This window comes from Monodon monoceros, unplaced genomic scaffold (genome assembly GCF_005190385.1).
Source record: "Monodon monoceros isolate NGI ecotype Baffin Bay Population unplaced genomic scaffold, NGI_Narwhal_1 Super_Scaffold_2, whole genome shotgun sequence".
NCBI lineage: Eukaryota > Metazoa > Chordata > Mammalia > Artiodactyla > Monodontidae > Monodon > Monodon monoceros.
The window spans coordinates 49165968-49193166 of NW_021703776.1; the positions used below are offsets into that span (position 1 = coordinate 49165968).

At 39.7% G+C, this 27199-nt stretch overlaps 1 protein-coding gene across 4 annotated transcripts in view; it reads left to right on the plus strand.

Annotated features, from left to right (window-relative positions):
• CDK6 (cyclin dependent kinase 6) overlaps positions 1–27199 on the plus strand; it is a 233322-nt gene that overhangs the window by 1781 nt on the left and 204342 nt on the right. For 2 of the 4 annotated variants that reach the window (XM_029232924.1, XM_029232927.1), the window contains exons 1-2: positions 948–1089; positions 1202–1810. In XM_029232924.1, the coding sequence (XP_029088757.1) occupies positions 1578–1810 (233 nt within the window). In that variant the 5' untranslated portion in view covers positions 948–1089; positions 1202–1577. Of the gene's footprint in view, positions 1–947; positions 1090–1201; positions 1811–27199 lie in introns of those variants that run through there. The other 2 variants (XM_029232926.1, XM_029232925.1) reach the window with 2 other exon arrangements.

Below are 27199 nucleotides of genomic sequence, written 5' to 3' on the forward strand. Positions count from 1 at the left end.
CGTCCCCTACCCACCCCGCTTTGTTGTGTGGGGGGCTCCTGGGGGGCCACTGGCTGCTGTTCGGACCCGGCCTTAAGCCGAAAGGGGAATGGAGCAGCCACCTCTGCTGCCTACTTTGGGGACGACCCTGGGAGTGGGGAAGGGTTCGCGAGTCCAGGCCTCAAGGGCGCAGCCCCTTCTCACTTTCCCCTGGAGGCTCAGCATTTACTCCCCCCGCCCACCCCTTTTAAGGGGAGGCTGAGTTTTGCTCAGGTTCAATCGGTTGAAAATTTCTAGGCGAGTCACGGTTATGCTGCCTTCCTTCTGAAGTTGTTCTCCAAGGAGACGACAAGCTGAAGTGCGGTGAACACCTCTTTCTCCCACTCTTAGGGTCCCGTGGGCGACTTCCCACCCCACCCCCAGGGCCCTGTCGCTCAGCCACCCCCGAGGAGCGGGAGCTCCAGCCCTCCCCGACCTGATGGGTCTCCACCAGGGAGGTCCTCTAGGTCGGAGGAAGAATTCCGCTTCCAATCCAGATTCCTTTACCCTAAAAAGACCATTTGTGTGTGGAAGTCGTTTTAAAATGTGTCCTCGTAGAAAAACTGAAAGTGGAAAGAAAGGAAGCAATTTCCGAGCAGATGTCTGACCACCCCTTCTCGCACACTCCCAGCTTCGGGTTACAGGGTCCTGGGAGCCCCCACCCACATTCTGCGGCCGCACACCAGTGGACCCGGCGGTCTCTCCACACCAGGTTGTGCACGACCCCGAAACGCCCCACGGCATCCCAGGAGCCCCTCTCCCTGCACCTCCAGGCCTGGGCAGGCGGGGAGGGTAGCAGCACAGCACAATGATATAAGGATAAATATTAAGCCGTGACATTGACGTGCCCGGCGCCTCCCCTCCCCCGCGCTCCCGGCACACTCTGGGCTGCTTGGCACGCCCCCTCTCGTTCCACTGCGTCTCGCGCCCCGCGCTCATCCCCGAGGGGCCCCTGCAACCTCTCCGCGCGAAGACGGCTCCAGCTCTGCAGGGAAAGAAAAGTAACTTCGCTTTTCTCGGAGGAACCAGGAAGGATTAAAAGGCCTGGGAGAGGGCAGGAGCTCGCAGAGGGTAGCGAAGGGGGCTTCGTAAAGGAGGAGGAGGGGTGTCTACAGGAACCCCGAGGAAGGCGCCTGGGATGTCTGATTACACTTTCTTCTTGTCCTCCCGTCTCCTCTTTTAGGTGGAAGGACTGTGGAGTGAGACGCGCTCGGGCAAAGACTATGTAATCGCCTTGGTGCCTGTACAGAGGACTGAGCTTCGGGGAGGGAAGAGGAGGGATCGGCTTGCTCCTCGGCGACTCGGCAGGCGGAGTTTCGCAGCGGCGGCACCAGGGTTGTGCCCGCCCGCGGGGAGGTCGCTCCATCCAGCCCCGGCGGCCGCGAGAGTCCGAGCGCCGGACCGCGGTAGTCGGCGGGGGTGAGAGAGAGCGAGATCGAGCTCTAGGGCGCGAGGGAGCGGGCCGTGGGGTCCGGGAGGAGGCGAGCAGCGGCCACGAGCGAGCCGAGCGCGCCCCCCGCCCGCCCCAGCGGCGCCGTGCCGGGCGGCGTCCGGGCGGCATGGAGAAGGACGGCCTGAGCCGTGCCGACCAGCAGTACGAATGCGTGGCGGAGATCGGGGAGGGCGCCTATGGGAAGGTGTTCAAGGCCCGGGACCTGAAGAACGGAGGCCGTTTCGTGGCGCTGAAGCGCGTGCGAGTGCAGACCGGCGAGGAGGGCATGCCGCTCTCTACCATCCGCGAGGTGGCGGTGCTGAGGCACCTGGAGACCTTCGAGCACCCCAACGTGGTCAGGTGAGCGGTGGAGCGGCGCCCGCGCCGTCTGGGGCCGCGCGCCGTGGGAGGGCCGGGACTGGGATCCTGGGGCCCACGAAGATTGAGGGGCAGGGGGGCGGCTAGGGAGGCCCGGCGCGACCCGTTGACCTTACCGAGTGAGAGTAAGTTTTGTCGACAGAGCCACGAGCCAGAGCCGGTGACCTTGCCAGACAGCGAACAGAAAGACAAGTCATAAAATGTGACCTGCGCAGGCCTCCTTGCCGCTGTGCAAGTTCTAAGTGTTTTCTCCCTGCCCACCCTGAAAGGCATCCAGAAAGATGGGCGTCTTTTAGGGACAGAACAGGCCAACCTGAGACGCGCTCCTCCAGCCCCAGCATGGTTTCCATGGCCATTGAGGGAATTTTTGAGAGAATGAGTGAGAGGTCTGAGGATATGGTGATAATTAGTAGAAAGAAAGCTTTATTGTCGGGGCCTAGTAGAAATAAGGTTTAAAAGTACAGAAACTTTTAAGAATAGTTTTGCCAGTCACACAGTTTCTTTTTATTAACGTTGCATAATAATAAGGATTTCTGATGGTCTGAGGACTTCAGTGCTGATGCCCAGTTTGTGTCATTTAAAAAAATTTCTTCCCAAAATGTTATTACCTGTTTGCATTACTTTATGTCTCTGGGCCAGCATAGTCCTTAGACTCCTTCTCCAAAGGGTCAGATGTGAGTCCAGGTTGTGGAATCTTTATATTCTAAAGGTCCTGCCCTTTCTTTTCCTGGGTGGGTTGTGCTGGTGGGTGAGGAGGCACCAGTACTTATAGCCTCTTGTGTGGTAACCAGTATTAAACCAAAGTGTGTGTCGCTTAAGATAATGATGTTTTCTTAGTGATCCTGGAATTTCCCCATTGTGTGTTTGACATTGTGTGGTGTGTCATCCTTTTCTTTTTAAAACAGAGGTGCATAGTTTTAAGCTGAAAAGGAATGCCTAGAAACTTCTACAAATCAGGGTGTGATTTCACCTTTCTCAACTCCTAAGATAGTATGTTCCAAAAAGGAGGTCTTCTTCCTGTCTTCTCATCCGTCTAGGGGTTCTGTTCAACAAATATGTGTCTACTACTGTATGTGTGCTGTGGATGAAATTATGTAAATAAGCACAGCTAAATATTTTTGTAAAAAGGTCAAACAGTTTAACATTAGTCATCAAAGTGGAGAGACCCAAGGCTGACCTTTGAAATACCAAGCCCTCTATAGTTTCAGGGAGCCCAAGTATCTACAGAATCTTCCTGGGAGGTTTCAGCTTGTCTCCTCTTATCCCAGGTTGGATGATTTGTGTTGTGCTTTGTTCCTGACACAGTCAGACTCAGGCTAGAAGGCAGCAAAGAATCATAAATACCTAAATAAAGTAGTAAATGGCTATAATGACAGGACCCTAATATACCTCTATTTTAGCCAGTAAAGAAGAGAGGGACAAAAGATAATGAGACTGAGGGAATCAGTGTTTTAGGAAGATGGGATTATAAATAAAAGCAATAGATAACCTTTTGTGTGTGTGTTTTCTTTGTTGAAAAACCACAAAAACCCTTTTGGGGAGTCTTTTGTGATATTGGAGAGAAAAGTTAAGGGTACATTTTGTCCCCTGTAACTTAGTTATCTTCCTAGTGGAATCACCTAGACACTTCCCAAAGGGTGAATTCCACCACTAGAATTGTAGGTCCAAAGTTCTTGTTTTATTTTGTCTGTTACCTTTGGATAGTGTCCAGTTAAGGATGATTATCATGTATATAAATAAAATCATGTTCTTCCAATTGTAGCAGTGTTACAGAGGCACCCCGGTGTAACATCCTTTAAAAAACACAATTTATTCTTGTGACAAAGGAAGGTGGTTTTTGTCATTGTGCTGGTAGATTTTGGCTAATCCATCTTATTCTCTTGATTTATTCTCTTGAGGTTGGCATGTCTTTACAGATTTCTAACTAACCCATGTCTTGGATTCTATACTGAGAAATTTTAGGAGACTATACTTACAAGTTGAAGACAAAGGCATCATTTTCTAAAACTATGTCACATGTTAAGTGGTGATGATGACATCTACCTCTTAAGAATTGTGAGGAGAAACTGAGATAGTGTATATGAAAACACTTTGTAAATTTAAGAATGCTTCAAATGTCCACGTATTATTTGTGTTCAGGCAGGTTAGCGTGGCCCTTGCCATGGAGAAAGTTCCCAGTAAGGCCTCAGTTCACCTGACCTTTCCTGTAGAGCAAGTCATACTCAAGCCCAGACATTACAGGCTCTGGAACCAAGAAGCTGCTTGAATATAATGAGACTGTAGTTTGTCAGAAAAGACCATCAGTCAAATGCCATGAAATTCAGTGACACTTCAGAAAATTATTGATGATGTCGTCCTCACGAGCTGCAGATCTCCATTCCGTTTTGTTTCCTTCCTGTTTCTTCTCTTCCACTTCTGCCTTGGGGCAATTACTGGCCCCCATGACTTACTTAGCTAGACTAGGAATTCAGATTTTAGAGGATGCTGATATTTGTTCAGGCAGGATCAGGAAGTCAAGCACAGGTGACAACAAATTCTTTCCTTCCAAGGGAGAGTTGTCAAAGTTGGGCCCCCAAACCTGTGATTTATTGTTGTCCCGCAGGATCCGTTTTACAGTCCTATGGCTGGTTCTTTAAAGGTTTCTTAAAAGGGCAGACGCCTTAATAAGTGCCTTCAAGTCACAAGTAATTGATCATGATCATAGGCACCTCCCACAGATAGTTAAGCTTCTAAGCTTGAAGGAGCATAATAAACATTCATTTTTCAAAAGTTTAAGATTTAATTTCGATGGATTTGCCAGAAAAACTGTCTTGTTATTGCTGGCACTGGTACTGCCTGCATGCACAGGGATGATAACTTGAAATTCTTGCTTACCTGTGCGTGATATATCCCAGGCCCAGGCTCGATCAGCCAGTCAGTGTCTGGGATGTAGACTTACTTGTATTTTGCAGTTGGTAATCCCAAATCCTGGAGACTTTGCCAGAATCACACTTCAGTATCAGCTTACATTAGAGCTTCTGCACTCCACAAACGAATCCTATTTTACATTCTGAACTAGATATATATAGTAGATAAAATAATATGTTTTATCAGCAATCTGTTCATTCATCAAATATTTACTGAGGGCCCAGTATTTGCCAGACACTGCTGGAAGCTGGGGATACATCAGTGAACAAGTCAAAAAGTCTCTACATTTACAGAACTTAACCTTGTAATGGGATGAGCAGTTCTTTTATCTTTTTAAAAATTCAGTTCTCTTTATTTCCATTGGCTTGTTTTGCTATATTTAAGCTAACCATTTTTTTCAGAGCAACTAATATTTGTGGTAATTTGGTTACCCTGAATTTGCTGATTGAATAGTTAGATAACTAAAACACTGATCAGAATCAAATGCTTTTGGGGGATTAAATTTCACTTTAGGCACATACAAAGAGATCTGTATAAGAAGACGTTGACATGTAATTAATAGATACGAACATTTGAACTCCACTTACTCAACAGGGATTTAGGAAAGGACCTACTGTTTAAAAAACGTGGGGTTAGGTGCTGGGAAAGATACTTGGGTAAATCATACCTGGCTACTCCTCCCAAGTAATTCCCCTGTTTTTGAAGAAGTAAGATGATCATCATAACCCCGATACATGATAGTATCATGTCACTACAAAGTCCTGGTAAGTGCTATCAGTGTTGTCTCCAGGGATTAAATTTGTTAGTGTAGCAGTAAAGGTAATTCAAATTCAAGTGCTGGTTCATGAAACTAAAACTCATGGTATTTCAGTGAGTAAACTTGTGTCTAAATATGTTAAATTATGATTATTAGCATATTTAATCATTGCTTAAAAACGCCAGAAAAATGCGTGCAGCTCAATGATTATTAGGTCATAACCTCAGGTGGGTTAGTTCATGGGAATCCTTCTGAATAAAAGCGTTGTTTTGTAGGTGAATAATATGTTTATTAGGGCTTGTCTCAGTGAAGGCAGGAAAAGCAGGAGTTTAAATTGCCTTTTTAAATGTCAGTATGTGAAAAGTATGTTTGGTCTTTCATTCTCTAACAGTTCCTGAGAAGGTCCCAATTTATTGAGCTTATTTAGTAAATACACATTTTCACAATGATGTTCTGCCCATTCCTTGTTCCTGCAGAACTTGGTAGTGCTGAATTGTTGCCATTGATTGCACTGTATCCTTTTTTTTTTTTTGCTGTACACGGGCCTCTCACTGTTGTGGCCTCTCCCCTCTCCCGTTGCGGAGCACAGCCTCCGGACGCGCAGGCTCAGCGGCCATGGCTCATGGGCCCAGCCGCTCCGCGGCATGTGGGATCTTCCCAGACTGGGGCACGAACCCGTATCCCCTGCATTGGCAGGCGGACTCTCAACCACTGCGCCACCAGGGAAGCCCTGCACTGTATCCTTTTTACACAACTATTATCACCATGGAATTACTAGAAGTTCTCTATCAAAGAGAAAATGGCTTCTAAAAGGGAAACTTGTATAAATGTGAATATCTTTTGGTGTATTTTCTTATGTTTAAGACAAGGGTAAATGGATATCTATGAAAATAGACTCCTTGTTAAAAGTAAATTACCCTTAAAAAAATATGCCTCACTATTGATGGTTTTCTAGGAATGTTTTTTAAGAACAAAACATCCAGTACTCACACTGTGTCGTTGGAAACTCATGAATATTAGGGTTGAAAGATACTTTGGAAGTCTTTCAACCCTTTTATATTACAGATAAAGAACCTAAAGGCCAGAGATCAGGCAGCTTGTCTGTCATGCCATTTTAAAGTCATTGACTTTCTCTAAAATCTGAGTAGCAATTTTAAAATAATTCTTTTTGTTTGGTGGAAGAAGTTAACTCAAGTGGGTACATTTCTAGTTTGGAAAATATGAGCTATATGTAGACAAAGGTGATAGTTTGCCAGGAATAAATGACATATCAACTCAGGAAATTCCTGAATTCTGCAGTATGCCTTACTGAAGTAAATCTGTAAAAAGTGTGATGATTATCCATTAAATTCTGCTGTTAAGGAAGTTGGGTAATAACTATGATTATTTAAATAGCTGGAGTTAAATAATAATATGGGTAAATAATGTAGTTAAATAATTAAGTAATAATATTGAATTCATTTTAGACAGAATAGTTAAAAACATCTAAATGCTTGGTACTCGTCATATGAATGAGCTATTACATAATGCGGCTCTGGCATCTAATACCCATTTAGTGAAATAAATACCATAATACTTGAAAATTAGGTAGCATAACAACCTCTAGACACCTAAGCAAATATGTTTTACCCATGCTTCTTTTTTTTTTTTTTTTTTTTTTGCAGTACGTGGGCCCCTCACTGTTGTGGCCTCTCCCATTGCAGAGCATAGGCTCAGCGAGGCTCAGCATGTGGGATCTTCCCTGACCGGGGCACGAACCCATGTCCCCTGCATCGGCAGGCAGACTCTCAACCCCTGCGCCACTGGGGAAGTACCCATGCTTCTTGAAGAACTAGTAACACGATTTCTATTTCTTATGAAGTTCAGATAAGCTTCTCAGTCTTCTTAGGAAAGAAATTAATTGTGAGCTTCCTGCTGTGGTAGAACATAGCAGGGATGAAATCTGGGTGCAGGAGGAGTGGCAGTAGAAGAAGGTAGTATTGGTAATGTTGGGCTATGTTCAAGGGCCAGGAGGTAGCACTGAAAATGGACACAGGTGGTTGGTAACAAGCCTGCCTACAGAAAGGTTACCATTTGAGTGGTGTTCTGTAGATGCTAAGTCTACTGGGACAGGCAGGTGAGCAGTCAGGAAGGAGTTTTATAAGAGCCACTGGGCAGTTGTTTTGAATGTCACCAGTGTGCTACCATACTTGATTTTGTTTCACCAGCTGCACATGTAACTGCTCTCCACTGAGGTGAAATGAAGGCATCTTAAGGCATGTGGCAGGAATCTGTGTGAGTGTGCAGTAGTAGCCTGGAAGTCCATTTGGGATGGAATCATTATTAAACACTTAGTAGTTTACCTAAATTTGGACAATAACTGACTTTGTCTTTTAAGTAGGCATTTTAATTATTGATTCCTATTTACCCTTCCTAAAGGATTTTAGTTCAGTAGAGTTAGAATCACAGTATAAGAATTTTTTCATTGAAGAGGGTCTTAGGTTTAACCTAAACCAACCCCCTTTGGCCTGTGTAGGAATTGTTTTGTAAATGCATAAAAGAATTGTCTTATTTTTAGTGGGCTATTTTATTCCTTAGTTATATGCATTGTAGATACAAACTGAGGATAACTAAGGTTCAAACGCAGGTTTATATCCAGTGTTAACAGAACAGGATGACTAATGGTCACTGCATATTAGAAAACATTCCCTTGGGATAGAAAAGTATTTTCTGTTTAATGATTTTATGTTTGCCGACTTGAAAACAAGGATTGTGTGTAGCTTTTATATTCCTAAATAACAGTGTCCGTACTGTTAGTTGCCCAATATGTTTCCTGAATGAATGATGTAGAATAAATTAAATTATAGACCCCTTAGATGAGAACTTTTCATCCTTTTAGAGTTGCATATAGCATGAGTAGGTATCTCCGCGTAACACTGGGAGATTATTGGTATTAACTGTACAGTATCTGTATACCAAGGCTATATAATAAGAGCATTCAAATGCTTATTGATATTTTAAATTTTCCCTGTGACTGTCCATTTTTTCGTCTTTAGTACTAGCTTCAACTTTGATAGGATTTCCTTGTGTTCTTCGTGTGCATTTGCTGCATGTATCCTACAGTCCGACTGACTAATCCATTTCCCCTACATATATATGCTCCTTGCCATCACCTCTTCGACTTTAGTTGGGGCTGATCTCAGAATGTGTACACAGTGTTCCTCCCTGTACCACTCTTTCCACCTGTTGAAGCATCCGTCAGAACCAAGCTCTAATGCCACCTTTTTGTGCATGTGGCGTAGTCCTTAGTACCTTCATTTGGATAAAATTTCTGCTTCCTTTGAACCCTGACAACTTTGGCCCTCCCTTATGGCACTTAGTATATGTCTGCTCTTTAATATTATTATGTCTGTTATTTAAGATATAATATTAATCTTCCCCCCCACCCACCATTTTCCACAGCCCAGCTGTGAGCTCCTTGAGGCAGGGAATGTGTTTTGGGTCATGTCTGTTTACATTCTACATCCAGTGGAAATAAATGAACAAGTGAATGAAATAATGGAAAGGACGTCCAGTTACTAAGTAAGGCACCACGTGGATTATTTCCATCACATGAATGTTAATACTAAGGAGTGTCAAATAAAGAGGGAAAATGGATCTGTATATTGGGTTATGCTTACTTGGTTTCCTGGGGATAATAAATACTGAAAAGAGAAAGTTTCATTTTTGTTTTATTCCAATCTTTATAGTTTATATTAAAGTGAGTTTTAAAATTTAAGTAATTCCCATAGTTAACTGTACAGTCTTGGACTTAATTTACATACTGTAGAGAAGACATTAACATTAGGAAATGTGCACACATTCAGTAAAAGTTGAAAACGGTTTGCACATTTTTTAATGTAAGAACGTAGGGTATTCTGGATACACTTTAATCAATTGCTTGAATTCTTTTACTTTTTTTCCCCACTAATTTGGCTTTCTGTACTGGAAAAACCCTTGTTTTCTTGTTCCTTGCTGTATCCCAAGCACTTAGCGTGGTGGCCAGCATCTTGTAGCCCAGAATAAATATCTGTGAATGAATGAATGAGTATGTGCCATCTAGGAATTCAGAATTGATTTTTTTTTAGTCAGAATTGGGTAATAATGTCTGAAAGCATATGTAAGATCTATAGCTTTCAACAAGTATTTATTGATTATCTGCCGTATTAAGCATTTTGTTAAACTTGATTGACAGTGATTACAGAAAGTACCTACATCTTGAAATGTTTACCCCCAAAATGGTATTAACTCTGAAATTTGTTTCAAAATGGGTAGAGCTGAAACAAGCTGAACATTGTTGAAGCTGTGGAAGTTCTTTATACTATTCTCTCCTCATTTGTATATATTTGAAATTTTCCATTGTAATAAGTTTAAAATATGTTCCCAGTCAGGGACTAAGAGAATAATTGGTTCTATTCTGACTCCTCTGTCTATTAGCTGAGTGACCTGGAGTTTCCCACAATAAAATAGAAATTATTACAACTCTTTTGACCTGAGAGTTACTATGATCAAATGGAATTATGTCTATGAAGGTCAAATATTACACAAATATAAGATATTAACAAAACAAATTCTGCCCTTGAGTAGTTTATAATTTTGTGGAGGAAACTGACATGTACACAGATATCTGTATTGCTGATTGGTAGTGCTTTCATCCCCCCCCCCCCACACACACAATGTGAAAGTATGAATGGAACTAGGTATTTCTGAAAAGTATTGGATTTATAGTAATTATAGTAAAGTACAATCTTTAATCTATGTATTGGTAATTTGTGTCGCCTTTACCCAATACTGTATCCTATTCACTAATGGATTTATTGTGGGCAGGTCTGAGGACATAGCACTCCTGAGAACAGATTGTCAAAATTGTTGGGAGTTTGATGATTTCTTTTTTATTTCACTATTCAAATTAACTCAAAGAGGAGTTGAATTCTTTGTTCGTTCTTTCTCCCTCTCTTTTTTAATTTCAAAATCTCAAACAATTATTCCTTTTGAGGTTACACATTGGAATTGCTGCTTGTTTGTTTTCTAAGGCTCTTATGGCATGACTGCCTTATGACATTTCAAATTTCGTTTCATATATTCTGTGTTAAGCCATTAAGACCTGTCCACAGAAAGGAAGCAGTTCTCTTTCAGGGGCAGTAATCTCTAGTGAAATATATTTTTTATTTTGTTTCCTTTGATTGCTAAGTAATCTCAAAATTTTCTGTGTTAGGTATTCCTAATGATTAGTATAAAACATTTACTTTTCCTAAAATGTTTTCTTTTTAGAAGGTATAAAAGTGTAAAGTTGGGAACGTTAACACTTAACCCTGTTCAGCAGCAGAACAAGAAAAACAAAAGACGTCTTTGCATTTAAAATTTTAGGTTATTGTCTCTGACCAGTACATTTTAAAACTTTCTGGTGGAAATCAAGAAACTATCTGAGTAGTTTCAAGCTGAGAGTTTTAGATGATGTCATCTATGTTCCAACTGTGTAGAATCACCTAAAGAAGTTATTAAATAGCCTTGGGTAAAAATGGGATGTTTTCTTGTTGAGCCATAAGAAAGCAAGAGATAGATTTAGAGATTGGGCTAGAATGGACTGTTGTTGTTGATCATGAATGAAGTGTATTTAAATTATGGAAGTCCCCTTAAAGAACTAGGACAGCATCCCTTCTTTGAAATAACACACTTCTTACATATTAAGACACAAAAAAGAGTTGCGACATCCTTTTAGTCATTACAAATTATTTGAAGCCCGTGAAGTTTAATCAGTGGTAATTTAGCTAACCAAGAGTTCATTAGACTAGAACTTAGGGCTGATGATGCCAGTTCGGTCCTCAACTAAACCAGTTAGTTTTGCAAAGAGAAAAAGATTGACTCAGAGGGATGGGATTGGTTTCCAGGAGAACTATACAAAAGCATGGTTGATTCGGTGGTACCAATTCCTGATCCTAGAAAAACAGGATTTTTGAGATGAGTCAAGAGTCGCATCTTTGTTTATGAAAAACGGTATAGTTTTTTTTTTTTTTCCCCACTTTAGTTGATGAAATAAAATTGAGAGGTGAAACCATCATTAGGCCAGTAGAGAATGGTCAAGAGATGTATCTTACGAACTGAAAGGACCACATGCTCATTAAAAGGAGGGAAGAATGTGGCAGAAGATGAGCTAAGTTGGGGTAGAGGTGAGAGATAGTGTATGGTGAAGATGTGAAACAGTGACAGAACCTGGCATTGCTTACGTAAATCTGAATTCTCTTAGACTTCAAAATTTGAAACCTAGTGATCTGAAAGTAGATGAAAATTCTGGCACGTTTGGAAAGACCACAGCCAGTGCTTGTTGAATAAGTAAACTCAGACTATCATTCTTTTAATTCCATAATGATAAAAATGTCATAGTTGTCTGATTGCTTTTTCTTGGGAGCCTTATTTTAGCCACCTTTACATTGTCCATTGTGCCTCGCACTCAAATATGTTGAAGTAATGCATGAATTAATATAGAATGTTAGTTACCCATTAGAAATGTTCTAATAAGCTCCATGAGAGCAGGAAGTTTTGTCCATTTTGTTCAGTGCTTTTATCCTCAATATCTAGAACAGTGCCTGGCACATAAATATCTGTTGAGTGACTTACTGAATAATTAAACTGGGAGCAAAGATTACTCTTTTACACAAGTTTTATGAGAGTAAAAGTGTATATTAACACCAAAATTTAGCACATATGTTATTTTTCTATTCACTCATTAGTATTGCATTTAAAACTCTAGGATTATGTGGTCTCTAATAATTATAGTAATAAATTGGATTATGACTTAGTGATTAGGAGTTATTTAATAATTTAATGATTAGCAAGTAGACTGGACACTAAGATATATCCTCTCTGAACTAATTCTTCTACTGATGTTTTCATTCAATTATGAACATAATTTTATATAAACAATATTAACTGGCATTTTATATGGTTGTATCATTTGCGGCAGAATTGACTTAGATGTTTTGGTGGGAATTTTAAGACATAGTTTCAGATTCTCTGGGTTGTGAAATGTTATAAAAAGGATTGACATACATTCTCTTAAAGAGTTTGACATAAGTTGTAAAGTCGTTGTATAAGCGTCTGTAGCTGTCCTTACGCGTGGCTAGTCCCATCATGAACCTTGTCCCAGTACTCCTATTTGGTGCTGCCGTTCCAAGCACCTTTCTTTTCTGCTTAGATCAGTTGATTATCATCATCTAAGGGGTCTGACATTACTTAGTTATGACTACTACTACTAATAATAATAATGGAAAGAAAAGGAGAAAAAAGCGAAAGAGGAAGGAAAAAAGGGAAGAATGGAATGGAATAGAATAGGAAAAGATAGAATAGGGTGAAAATCTGTGGTGGTCCCAGTCGATTGTCAGGTATGTTGCAAGGAGTTGTTACTAAAGTAGAGTACCAAGGGAGTCGTTTGTCGTTTTTTATTTAAAGTAATTACATTTTCTGTTAAAGAAATTGTTCTGATAAATATTGCTCTGTAGTAAATTACCCCAGAATTTAGGGGCTTAAAACAAGAATTTTCTTATGTTCAAGGATTCAGTGGCTGGGGAACAGAGCACAGTGAGAATGGTTTATCTTTCTGATGTCTGAGGCTTCAGCTGGCATCGACACAGCAGCTGGGGGTTTGATTCATCTTGAGATGATGTCTTCATTCTCAAGTCTGGTGTTCATGCAAGCTGGTTGATGTAGGCTAGGACCTGAGCTGGGGCTGTGGATCAAAGCACCTACACCTTGCCTCTCCATGTGTCCTGGGCTTCCTCTCAGCATCCAGGCTGCAGAGTAATTGGACTTACATGAAGACTCATGGCTCCAAAAGCCACTCAGTGTCCTTAGGAACAGGCCGTGTTACTTTTGCCATGTTCTGCTGTTTAAAAGTGAGTTCAAAGCCCCACAGATTCAAGGGGATGGGACATATACCATCTCTTATTAGAAAATGTTAAAGAATTTGCGCCCTCCCTTTTTTTGGTAATCATGACATTCGCGCTTGGTGATTAGTGTAGAAGAGTATGTGATAAAAAAGCAAGGCTCCTGTCCCACCTATCCCTATTCCCAGTACTCAGATACAACTTCTTTTAACTCTATTTTTGGTGCTTCTGATAGTTCCTTTGCCCGTAAATCTAGATAATATGCTATGCTCTATTTCTTTTTCTTCTTTTTTTTTTTTTTGGCGGTACGCGGGTCTCTCACTGTTGTGGCCTCTCCCGCTGCGGAGCACAGGTTCCGGATGCGCAGGCTCAGCGGCCATGGCTCACGGGCCCAGCCGCTCCGCGGCATGTGGGATTTTCCCGGACCGGGGCACGAACCCGTGTCCTCTGCATCGGCAGGAGGACTCTCAACTACTGCGCCACTAGGGAAGCCCGCTATGCTCTATTTCTTGATATCTAAACTTCAGATAATAACTATTGACTTCCTACTCCAAAAGATGAAGATTTAGCTCATCAGTACTACTCCCTGTTTATCTCCCTGTTTTGTTATATAAGGATATTTTTATTTTTTATAATGATTTAAAATAATATCCTTAAACATCATTTTTTTGTTCTTTCTCTTTTGATAGTGTCTCTTGATCCAGCATTTAGTAAGAGAAGAATTTTTTATTTCCCTAACCTTTCCTCTACCTTTATAACTCCCTTTAACATCACAACTTCTATCAGCTACTTTGCTGGAGTTGTTAAACATTTGCATTCTGTTTTGCAACCACAAGTGTAGGTTCAATGTTATAACCCTATGAGGCTGAAGGAGTCCTTCTTTCTTAAATAAAGACATCTGGATTCTCTTTTCTTATTCTGCATCACTTTTAAAAAATTACACCCTATTTTAGTGTACTGCTTTTTCAAACCATGACTTTTTTGTGTTGCTTTGTTTTTCCTGGAGTTTATAGTTGCCTTTCTGTTTTTCTTGTACTGCTTGCCTTTATCACAGCCTAAACTTTTTCTTTTCAAATACTTCATCATACCGTCTGTTCTGTTGAATTGCCCCATTTCCTGAAGTTTCTCTGAAGTTTTGGTTTACTTTGGGTTGGTTATTTACAGGCTTGATGAACAGTTGTCTTCCTGGGACTTTTTTTCACTACTCCTCTGACTTTGAGCCACTCATTCCTGCATCCTGTCTCTTCCTCTAGTGATTCACACCCTTTTGCTAGTGTACATTTGTGAGTAACTTCCTAAGAAATTGTGTATGGGAGGTAGACTTTCTGAATCCTCACCTATTTGGAAACATCTTTGTTGAACCTCTCATTAGATTATTACTTGACTGTTTTTAGAAATCTAGGATGAAAAATTTTGCCACAGAACATTGCTCTCTCTGTATTCAGTGTTGCCAATGAGAAATCATCTACCAATATGATTTTCTAATTAGTTTTTAGTGCATTTTTTTGTCTGGAAGCTGCTAGGCTGTGTTCTTCAGAAATATGTGACTAGGCATGGTGCTTTTTTAAGTTCAACTTGCTGGGCATTCCTTGGGATCTTTCTATGTGCATATTTATTTTATTTTTAAAAATTACTTCTTTCTCTATTTGTCCTGTTATTTCTTTCTGAGTTTCTCTTGTTAGTCAGATGCTGTCTTTCAGTTGGGACCTCTAAGTGTCTTAAAGGTCAGTCTTACAGATTGACCTCTGTGTCTCTTACCTTCTTTTCCTCTATTTTCTAATTATTCTATTTTTTTTGGTTTTGCTTTGCTCTATTCTAAAGAAATCTTCTATATTATTTTCTAAACATCCATTGACTTTACATTATTTGTGGTTATATTTTTAACCTCACACCATCTTTTTTGTTGTTGTTCTCTGCTTTTTTTTTTTTTTTAAGCATCCATTTTATGGGTGTAATATGTTCTTGAATTGCTCTAAATTTTGAAAAAAATTCTCTGTATTACCTCTGTTTTAGTCAGCATTTTGTTTCTAACTTTTTTGTTTTTCCTGTTGCTGGATTCCTTAAATGCCTGGTAATGTTTAGATATTCTTTTGTTTTTTTTAAAAAATGAAGTTTATTGAGATATAATTTACATCTGTAAAAGACATCCATTTTTTAAAAAAATTTATTTATTTTTTAAAATTTTTTAAAAAAATTTATTTATTTTTGGCTGCGTTGGGTATTCATTGCTGTGTGCAGGCTTTCTCTAGTTGCGGTGCACCGGCTGCTCATTGTGGTGGCATTTCTTTGTTGCGGAGCACAGGTTCTAGGCGCACGGGCTTCAATAGTTGCAGCACGTGGGCTCAGTAGTTGTGGCTCGTGGGCTCTAGAGCACAGGCTCAGTCGTTATGGCGCACGGGCTTAGTTGCTCCACGGCATGTGGAATCTTCCTGGATCAGGGATCGAACCCGTGTCCCCTGCATTGACAGGCAGATTCTTAACCACTGCGCCACCAAGGAAGTCCCAAAAGACATCCATCTTAAGAGTTTGTTTTTTTATGAGGTCTGACAGATTTATGCTCTCATAAAAACCACCATCACAATCAAGATCTAAAACATTTCCATTACCCCAAAAGTTCCCTTAGGCCCCTTTGCAGTCAGTCTCCTTCTCTACCCGGACCCCTGGCAACCACTAATCTTCTTTTTGTCATTATAGATTTTGTCCTTTCTAGAGTTTCATATACATGGTATCAAACAGTATTGCGTTCTTTTGTATCTGACTTTCACAGATATTTTTGAGATTCATTCATGTTGACTCTGTCAGTAGTACGTTCTTTCTCATTATATGGATTTGCCATAATTTGTTTATCCATTCACCTGTTGATGGTTATTTGTGTTGCTTCCAGTTTGAGGCTATTATGAGTAACGCTGCTATGAACATTCATGTACAGATCTTTGTGTTGATATGACACATGCTTTCATTTCATTTGGGGAAATATCTAGAAGTGGTTTACTGGCTTGTATGGCAAATGTGTGTTTAATTTTCAAAGAAACTGCCAAACTTTTCCAAACTGGTTGCACCATTTTACATTTCCACCAGCAATATATGAAAGTTCCATTTGATTTTCATCCTACTCAACACTTGGTATTGTCAGTCAGTCCTTTTAATTTTAACCATTCTATATTAGGTGTGAACTGATACCACATTGTGGTTTTAATTTGCATTTACCTAATGACTAGTGTTGTTGAACATCTTTTCATTTGCTTATTGGCCATTCTCTTACCTTCTTTTGGGAAGTATCTATGCAAATATTTTGACCATTAAAATGACTGGATTATCCTATTGAAATGTAAGAGTTATTAATGTATTCTGGAATAGTCTTTTGTCAGGTGTATGTATTGCAAATATTTTCTCCAGGTCTTTGGCTTGCCTTTTCATTTTCTTAATGGTGTCTCTCAAAGGGGAGATTTTAATTTTTCCAAAGTTTATCATTTTTTTCTTTGATGGTTTATGCTTTCTTTGTATCCTACCTTTGCTTACCCCAAAGGCACATAGATTTTTTCATGTTTTCTTCTAGAATTCTATAGTTTTGGCTTTTATGTCAAGTCTATGATACATTTAAGTTAAATCTGTGTGTGGCTTGAGGTAAGAGTCAAGGTTCATCTTTTTCCTATATGGATATCCATCTGTTCTAGCACCATTTATTAAAAAGAATGTGCCTTCTCCATTTTGAATTACCTTGGCACCTTTGTCACAAATCAATTGACCATATAAATTTCGGTCTATTCGTGGATTCTCTGTTCTGTTCCATTGATTTATATATCTGTATTTTTGCCAATGCCATGATGTTTTACTATAGTCTTAACAGTAGGTATTGAAATCAGGTAGCGTAAGTTTTCCAACTGTTTTCTTCTTCTTTTTGAAAATTGTTTTTGCAATTTTGCCTGCTGAAATTTTGCTAAGAATTTTTACATCTGTGTTTGTGAAGGATATTGTTCTATAATTTTCTTTTTTCATAATGTTTCAGGTTTTGGTTTGGAGGTAATGCTGGCCTCATAATATGAGTTAATAAGTGTTTCCAGCTTCTCTGAAAGATTTTCTGAAAGATTTCATGTAGCATTAGTATTATTTTCTTTTTACACAATTAATAGAATTTACCAGTGAAGTCATTTTCCTTATGGGAAGGTTATTAACTTCAGATTTTATTTCCTTAAGGGACATGGGCCCATGTAGGTTGAATCACTTTTATAGCTTGTGTTTTTCAGGGAATTCATATGTTTCATCTAGGTTTTTAGATTTATTGGCATAAATTCTTTATCTTTATTTTCTTAATGTGTAGAATCTTTTTAATGTGTAGAATCTGTAGTGGTGTCCCCCTTTCATTTCTTTTTTTTTTTTTAATTTTTATTTTTGGCTGCATTGGGTCTTCGTTGCTGTGCGTGGGTTTTCTCTAATTGCAGCGAGCAGGGGCTACTCTTTGTTGTGGAACATGGGCTGTAGGCGCGCAGGTTTTCTCTAGTTGAGGTGAGCGGGGGCTACTCTTTGTTGCGGTGTGTGGGCTTCTCATTGCGGTGGCTTCTCTTGTTGCGGAGCACGGACCCTAGGCGCACGGGCTTCAGTAGCTGTGGCACATAGGCTCAGTAGCTGTGGCTCACAGGCTCTAGAGTGCAGGCTCAGTAGTTGTGGCACATGGGCTTAGTTGCTCTGCGGCATGTGGGATCTTCCTGGACCAGGGATTGAACCTGTGTCCCCTGCATTGGCAGATGGATTCTTAACCAGTGTGCCACCAGAGAAGTCCCTCCCCTACCTTTCATTTCTGATATTAATAATTTGTATGTTCTCCCTTTTTTTTTTGATAATACAGGTAGATTTTTGTCAGTTTTGTGGATGATAAACCAGCCTTAGTTTTCATTAATTTTCTTTATCATTTGTCTAGTGTCTATTCCACTGATACTTACTTTTAGTTTTATTTCCTTTTCCTACTTACTTTGGGTTTAATTTGTTCTTATTTTTAGCTTCTTAAAATGGTAGCTTAGTTCATTGTTTTTACAATTTTCTTCTCTTCATTTTTCTTTTAATATTTATTTATTTTGGCTGAGCTGGGTCTTAGTCATGGCATGCAGGATCTTCATTGCATCATGTGGGATCTTTTAGTTGCAGCATGCGGGCTTATAGTTGCAGCATGCAAGCTTCTTAGTTGTGGTATGTGGACTTCTCAGTTGCAGCAAGTGGACTCTTAGTTGGGGCATGCATGCAGGATCTAGTTCCCCGACCAGGGATCGAACCTGGGCCCCCTGCATTGGGAGTGCAGAGTCTTACCCATCAGACCACCAGGGAAGTTCGTCTTCTCTTCTAATATAAGCATTTATGTTGTTTTATTTGCTCCCCACAAATGTTGACATATTGTGGTTCCATTTTCATGTGATTCAAAATATTTTAGCCCTATTTTGGTGATTTCTTCTTTGACCTGTGAGTTATTTCGATTTGTGTTTTTAAATTTCCAAAAATATACAGAATTTTTCAAATACCTTTCTGTCTAATTAAATGCTTTTGTGATCGGAGAACAACTCTATATGATTTTACCTTTTTAAAATTTAAGACTTGTTTTGGTCCATATAGTCTATCTTGGCATTTGTTCAATCTGATTCTTTTGAAAATATCTCCCATTTTCCTCTCATTATGTTCATGTTTTCCTGTAAGTCTTTGAGCATATTTATAAAAGTTGCTCTAACGTCTTTGTCTGCTCTTCCATAATCTGTGTTACTTCTGGGTCTGTTTCTATTGATTGATTTTTCTCCTGGTTATGGGCTACATTTTCCTATATGCATGCATATCTAATACTTTTTTATTGGATTCCAAGCAATGTGAATATTACATTGTTTACTGCTTGATTTTGTTCCATTCTTTTAGAGAATGTTGAACTTTGTTCTGTTGGGCAGTACAGTTACTTGCAGTTCAGTTTGATCTTTCCAAGGCTTATTTTTAGTTTTTGTAAAATGAGGAGGGGAACTACTATACCTTAGGCGTTACTTCACGGGTAGTTAAGGCCCACTACTAAGGTGGCATTACCCTTTTGTGGTCTCTCCTCTTTGGTTAGTGGGAACTAGAAAGATTTCTTGCCTTGTGTGAGCTCTAGGGATCATTCAGTTTAAACCATCCTGGTAATTGTTCTTCCTCAGAAGCAGTGTTTCGCCTGGCTTCATGCAGGTCCACGTGTGCAGGTTGATATTCAGGCAAGAACTCAATAGATCCCAGGTAGATTTCTGAAGCTCTTTTTCTGGGTAGCTTTTTCTTCAGTACTCTGTCTCACAAATTTTAGTCACCTTGGCTTCCTTGTCTTCTCAACTCTGATCTCTGCCTACTCAATTCAGACTATGGACCTCACAGGCTGTTCCTCCTCCCTGTGCCTGTGGTTTGGAAATTGCCTCCAAGCATAAAGCCAGGGCAGTCTAGGGCTCACCTCATTTGTTTCTGTTGTCTCAGGGGTGCAACCTGTAGTCCAGTATCTGAAAACAGTTGTTTCATATGTTTGTCCAATTCCTAGTTGTTAATGGTGGGTGAATAAGTCTTAACCCTTTTGCTTTCTTACTGCCTGTGTATCCATTAGTTTTTATAAAAACTGGGTAGGTGGTATAGCTATTTTTGTCACATTCCCTAATTTGGAGGACAGTATAATCATCTGGAAAGGAACTATAAATGTAGAAAGAACATCATCTCTTTCTTCCGTTACCTGTTGCACCTGGCTGTCTAAATTCATTATCATTCTAGATTTTCATGCTGTTAATATTCCATCCCTAAAGCCAACAGCTGGTATAAATCCATACACGTGCAATAACTAATTTGACATCATACTGGGAATGTTAACCAGTTGATTTTTCTTAAGAGAAAAAAACTGAAAAAATAAACTCACTACGAATTAGTTCTTTGCAGGAATTTCCCATGTCTTGATGATTTAAAAGAATAAATTTTGCATGTAAATGAATTATTACAAGCTTAATTGAAGCTTGTTGGATACTCAAGATTACTCACTGTAGTGTGTTTTTGATGGAGACAGGAAGTGAAAAAGCAAGGTCTATGAGATTTTTGTGTGTGTGAAGTCGTTTAATGTTTCTCATTGAAGCTTTGGTCAGTAGGGTAAATGACTCAAGGTATCTGTTGCTGCTTAGCTGTTTTTAAGGGGGAATTTCCCCCATGTTCCTCCCCTCCCCAAAATAACTAATTATATGCTGGAAGTTTCAATACATTGTTCACAGTTTGTGAAGTCAGCATATTTCTGGAAGCTCACTGTGAATGTAATTCTTAGCTGTACTAATGCTTTTGTTTCTCCATCCCTGCAGCCAGCACTGTACTGTAAGGACACAATTCTATCGCTATTTTTTTTCCCCTCACATTTGATGTGGTAGTTTGCATACAGCTGCAGAGTAGACAGTTACCTTTGAAAGGAACATTTGGCTGCTCTAATTTGATTAAAGAAAACCACCTCAATCATTTCTAGACTGAGAACGTTTTCATTTTAACTTGGCAGTAGGAGTTGGGAATGTACTCACTGCGCTTAGATATGTGGGAGAGCAGTCAGGGAACAAAACCAACCGCTCAAATGAAGAAAGCTTTGGTGCAAATTTTTTTTTTTTTTTTAAGGCAAGCAGTGTTATATAGGATTGATTCTCTTTTGGTCCCAAATTTTCTACAACCGTGGTTTTCACCTCCGTCTCCTTTTCACAGTTATTTACTTAGGAATTCCAATAAACTGATTATGGCAGGGGTAAATTACTACCCTAACACGATTTGAAGGACTTTGAAGTCCTTGAAAATTATCCCATTTTTATATAGAAATAAAACCCCAAATCATAAATGACTGTGAATTGAATGTGCTTTCTCTGCCACTGTCGGGAATGGCCAAAAAAGTTTTTAGACCATAGGTATGCAGAACCAAGGTTGAGAATTTAGTTGTAGCTTGCATAGAAGAAAATTTCTCCCTTTCAGAAGCCTGCAGCCCCCGTGCTAGGCAGTTATCTCACATGTGCGTCTTTCGATTCTGAGATGGAAGATCTGATCACCCGGTTAGTGTGACAGTTGAAAATATATTCTGCTGATTGTGGGTTGGCATCAACTTCATAGATATTACTGAGAATGATTGAGCAGGGGCTTAGACTCTGTCGGGTAAACCGTGAACAAATTCATGAAGCACAGTTCAGTAATTTAATGTATGGTATTCTTGGGAAACGTACTGTGTGGGCATCTTAAACTTGAAAGTTTGAGTGTGAAATATTAAATGGGCATTTGGAGACACAATGACATTATTATTTATTGAACAGTCCATGCCCACAGTGGCCGTGTCTTGAAGCTGCTATCTGATATGATGTCTGCCTGGGACTTGCTATCTGAAAGAAAACTAGGCAGACCTGATAGATTCCTGCTGGACTTAATCACTGTCCAAGAGAATGAGAGATGCACAAAATATTAGAACTCAAAGAGCACTTTGTGGAGTTCAGCCACCTATTCCATGAACAAAATCACTCTCCTTCAAAAAAAAAAAACAAAATATTCCAAGTGGTTGAGTGGTTGTATTAAGGACTGTTCAATAAATGTTTGCTGTTTGATAGAGCTGTGTTGTCATCGTGCATTCTTCTCCATCTTCTGCCATATTCAGGTGCTGGAGTCATTTCTACATTTAATCTCAAGACTTATGCACTTGAACTCACCCTAGTCTTATTCTTCTTTTTGAGAGTCAAGGGCCAAGAAGCAGTCTTCCTGTTCTGTTTTTACACACAGCAGAGAGAGTGTAAATCTTTTTAGTTCCATCTACATCACCAAAGTGTATGAGGATGGTAAAGGGACTGAAAAGATGACTGCCCAAAGGCCACTGCTAAATCGGGGCTTGGGGGCTCAAGGTTTTTGGTGGATACAACTTTTAAATGTAGGTGAACCCCTGGCTAGCTCACAATGCTTATTCGTTCCTTAATATAACTGAATAATATACTACAATGCAATTAAGTATTGCAAAAAGTAATGCTTGCTGTTTTTGTTTTGCTCAGATCCTAAATAGCATCTTAAAAATAAAATGCTGGGCTTCCCTTGTGGTGCAGTGGTTGAGAGTCCACCTGCTAATGCAGGGGACACGGGTTCGTGCCCCGGTCCGGGAGGATCCCACATGCCGCGGAGCGGCTGGGCCCGTGAGCCATGGCCGCTGAGCCTGCGCGTCCGGAGCCTGTGCTCCACAACGGGAGAGGCCACAGCAGTGGGAGGCCTGCGTACCACAAAAAAAATTAATAATAATAAAAAAAATAAAATGCTGATGATTAAGGAAAAGTTGGTTTAATTTGAATAAGGTATTTGGAGACTTATGGAAATTCTGGAGGAAAATGCTGAATACTGATTCTCTGTGTCACTTCAAACTTTCTGTTTCCTCAATAAAGTATTATTGTAATATTTCTCATACATAATTGCCTTTTTTAAAGTATACTTTTGTATAGCCCAGTACTCCTGAACATTGCCCATGTACTATTATTAGTGTTTCCAGGTTTATCTTGTGTGGATTCTAACCTGGGTGACAGCCATTGAAATGCAATGAAATTATTGAACATTTCTGATAAAATGTATAGAAGCTAGCCTGAGAAGACCAAGGCCTTGTTTTGTTTTGATTTGTTTTTAAATAGGTAAGGAATGTATCATTCCTTTCTGCATGGCAGTTGTCTACTTCTTTTTTTCTAATTTATTTATTTATTTATTTATTTATTTGGCTGTGTTGGGTCTTCGTTGCTATGTGTGGGCTTTCTCTAGTTGTGGCGAGCGGGGGCTACTCTTCGTTGCCGAGCACGGGCTTCTCATTGTGGTGGCTTCTCTTGCTGTGGAGCACGGGCCCTAGGTGTGCAGACTTCAGTAGTTGTGGCATGCAGGCTCAGTAGTTGTGGCTCGCGGGCTCAGTAGTTGTGGCTTGTGGGCCCTAGAGCACAGGCTCAGTAGTTGTGGCTCACGGGCTTAGTTGCTCCGCAGCATGTGGGATCTTCCTGGACCAGGGCTTGAACCTATGTCCCCTGCATGGGCAGGCGGATTCTTAACCACTGCACCACCAGGGAAGTCCCTCTCTACTTCTTAAATTTTATTAATATTCTCACAGTAACAGTAACAGAGGCTGGGGGAGGATTGTTATTCCCTTTTTCCAGATAAAGAAACAGGCACAGAACAGCTAAATGATCTGTTCAAGGTCACCTTGGCTTCTGGTGTTATTTCCCCTTAGGGTTTTCTGTCTAGTACTACAGGTGTTTTAGTCATGCAAAGATCATTTGGACATAGGACTGTTTGTCTAAGGCCTGTTTGGGAAATGAAATGCACATACACTGCATGCTGACAGAGGCTGTGCTGATTATTTGAGGAGGAAACTCTCTTCTGATAACCAGAAATTAGAGGTATAATTGCTTAATTATGACAGGTATTAAACGCTGTATATGTAACATATATATATGTTTTTAAATTAAATTTTTTATTTTCAACCATTTGTTTTAATAGCCATATGTAGAGACAAATGTACATGGAATTGGTACTGTTAAACAGTGTTATTTGTTAGGGTTCATGCTGCTTCTCAACTTGATGGCAATCAGCTTTCCATTCCCTAGGCCAGTGAGAAAAGGAAGGAAGAGCGGTAGGTCAAAGGAAGTATGCTCACCTCTGAATCTGGCACCAGAAGTGCTGATGACAGTGTCACTTATGCTCGTGATGACTCAGCACTTCCTGGTTTCTCTTTGCAGCCTTGCTGCGGCTAATAATATCAAACGACCTTGGTCCAAACTGAGGGTTTCAGGGAACCTTTGGTTTCCTCATCATCAAAACTTTGAAATCAAAAATCATGCCTTCCTTTTTGTTTTTACCAAATTCATGATATTACACGTGAGCCATTAGACTCTGCACTGCATTATATGCTTTTTGTTCTTAGGATTGGAAGTAGCTTTGGCCCTGAACTATAAATAAATAATATCCTTACTTCTCAGTTTAAGGTAGTCCTGTTATAATCATTTGGCCTTTGTATTATTTATGTGCAGTCCAGTAACTGGGGCAGGAATGGAAGGACATGAAGTTCAAACTACAGATGCAGTGTATTTGTTAGTTCGATTTTAGGAAAGGTTTAGTGACCCAAAGAGGCCGAATGAGGGAGGGAAATGATGGATCTGTTCATTGGGACCTCATCACTTTCTGAATAGTCCAGAAAAGGCCCACTATGTGAGTGAAACCAAATCGTTTTTATTAATTAATTAGTTTTATACTTAGAATGAACCAAAATTATTATACCTTAAAATTATTAATATTGAGACATCTGAAGATGAAATATTTCAGAAAACCTTGAAAATTTTAGAAGACTTTTTCTACCTGTTTTCCTGTTAGCATTAGTTAACAGGACCTGGTTGAGAGTTTATCCGTGTTAACAACCAATTTGTTTAAAATTTTATGAAAAAGATATTAAACTATTTTTATAATTTGTAATATAGTTTATAAACATAAAGTTCTTTAACATTTTTTATTATTAAAGTAGTAGTGTTCAGTGAAGTAATACCTTTATCACAGCAAGAATAATGCTGAATTTAAAACACAGATACTTATTATTAAACGTTTCTTTATGTGTTTTCATCTTTACAGAGGCCTCTAAATAGCAAGAATTTCTGGCCCTATAACTGCTTCCAAATAAGCAAAAGTGAAAATTCCTACAGAAAACACAGCCCACCTTTTTGCACATGTAATCCAAATGAAAAATTAGCTTTGAAGTGGCGTCTTGTTACATAATCATACTGAAAATATGCAGTAATATGTATTCCTTTGAATGTCTTTCATTTAGAAACATATTTTTGTTTATTTGACTACTCTACTAGCTGAAAATCGGTTATGTTCTGGTTGTTCATCTAACCACCCAACCTCAAAATACTTGAGAAATTACATGAAGAGCTTCATTTCAAAGCATGAGATTTTCAGGGCTTCCCTGGTGGCGCAGTGGTTGATAGTCCGCCTGCCGATGCAGGGGACACGGGTTCGTGCCCCGGTCCGGGAAGATCCCACGTGCAGCGGAGTGGCTGGGCCTGTGAGCCATGGCCGCTGAGCCTGCGCGTCCGGAGCCTGTGCTCCGCAATGGGAGAGGCCACAACAGTGAGAGGCCCACGTACCGAAAAAAAAAAAAAGCATGAGATTTTCAGAAAGGTTCAGACCACCAGAAAATTGAAAGTGGAATTTCACTCCGTTGATGATTAAAATAAAAAGTAAATAATGGAAGAGAAACAGAATTGACAAACCCAGTTTTTGCCAGTCAGAACATCTGTCCAATCAATAGTAAATTACTTTAAACAACATTTGCTTTCTAGAAGGTGCTTAATGTGAATCATTTTTTTTATTCTTATTTTTTGCGGTACGCGGGCCTCTCACTATTGTGGCCTCTCCCGTTGCGGAGCACATGCTCCGGACGTGCAGGCTCAGCGGCCATGGCTCACGGGCCCAGCTGCTCTGCGGCATGTGGGATCTTCCTGGACCGGGGCACGAACCCGTGTCCCCTGCATCGGCAGGCGGACTCTCAAACACTGCGCCACCAGGGAAGCCCAATGTGAATCATTTGTTTGAGACATGTCCAAGCATTTCTGCCAAACTATTTGGCCAACTCAACTTTAGTGTATAGAGTGTTTGAAAGCATCGCAAATCATTACAGAGAGTATGAGAATAATGACCAATACAGGCAAAAGCAAAGGAAACCCCTTCTTTTCTTGCACATTCTCTGAGATGCTGCTGTAGAACTCTGAGAATTGGTAGCATATGCTTAAGACTCCAAGTTTCTGGTACTGCCCACAACAATACAAAAACTCACATTTTGATTCCTTCTGGATTTTCTCATCTTCTGCTGATTTAGTGAGCGTTTTGCATATTGAGCTATAGCAGGAAATTCTATGTGATTATCACTAAAAATGAAAAATACCATATGAGATTTCTAATTTTTTTAATTGTTTTTTTTTTTGACTTTTATAGGGGAGTCTTTTTGTTAACTTGCATAATTAATTGAGGAATCAAGTGCTCCAGTTAATAAGAAATCTGATGAATAGAAAGTTGTCATCTCTTCTGAGCATTGTCTCATTTTCAAAGAATTAGAGTATGACAAACTACATTTAACACTGAAACTCATAATTTAATACTTCGTTGATTAATATTTAATACTTGCAAATATTTCAAGACTTATACTTTATTGTAATTTTTATGAACTACAGTTATGATGAACACTGACTGTGCCTGCTCTTAGAGAATTATAGTTAATAAAATGTTTACTTGGTTATACGGTTTGGCTATTCATGATAGGTAAGAGAAGGCCTTATATCATGTCTATTGAAGAAACAAAATCAGTTGTATTATGTTTTGGTTAGATATAAAGTTTTACTCTTTAAACTTATAGATTATGGGGGGAAAAGTAGAGAAGTTGAGGTAGTAGTAGTGAAAGGCATTCAGGGAGTTTAGATGGAGAATAAAATAATGAAAGATATATAGGAATAAGAAAATTCTGAAAGTATATATAAATAAATAGAAAAAGACCCTCCCCCCAAATTTAAAAGAGATCAAATTAAATAAGTTATGTCCTAAAGTTTTGAAATATCATTGAAAGATCAAAATTATTAGTATGGCAAAAAATTTCTGATTCTGACCAGCTGTCTCTAGACAGAAGAAATGAAGATAAAGGGGGAAAACAAAGCAAAAAACACACCTGAAAGTACAAAGGAGTCATAGAGAATTAATGCATTTGGCTCCAAAATTAGTAAAAGGTACAATTTCAGTATGGTTAATCTTAAATTGTTGACCTCTAGCCCAAAACCTAAA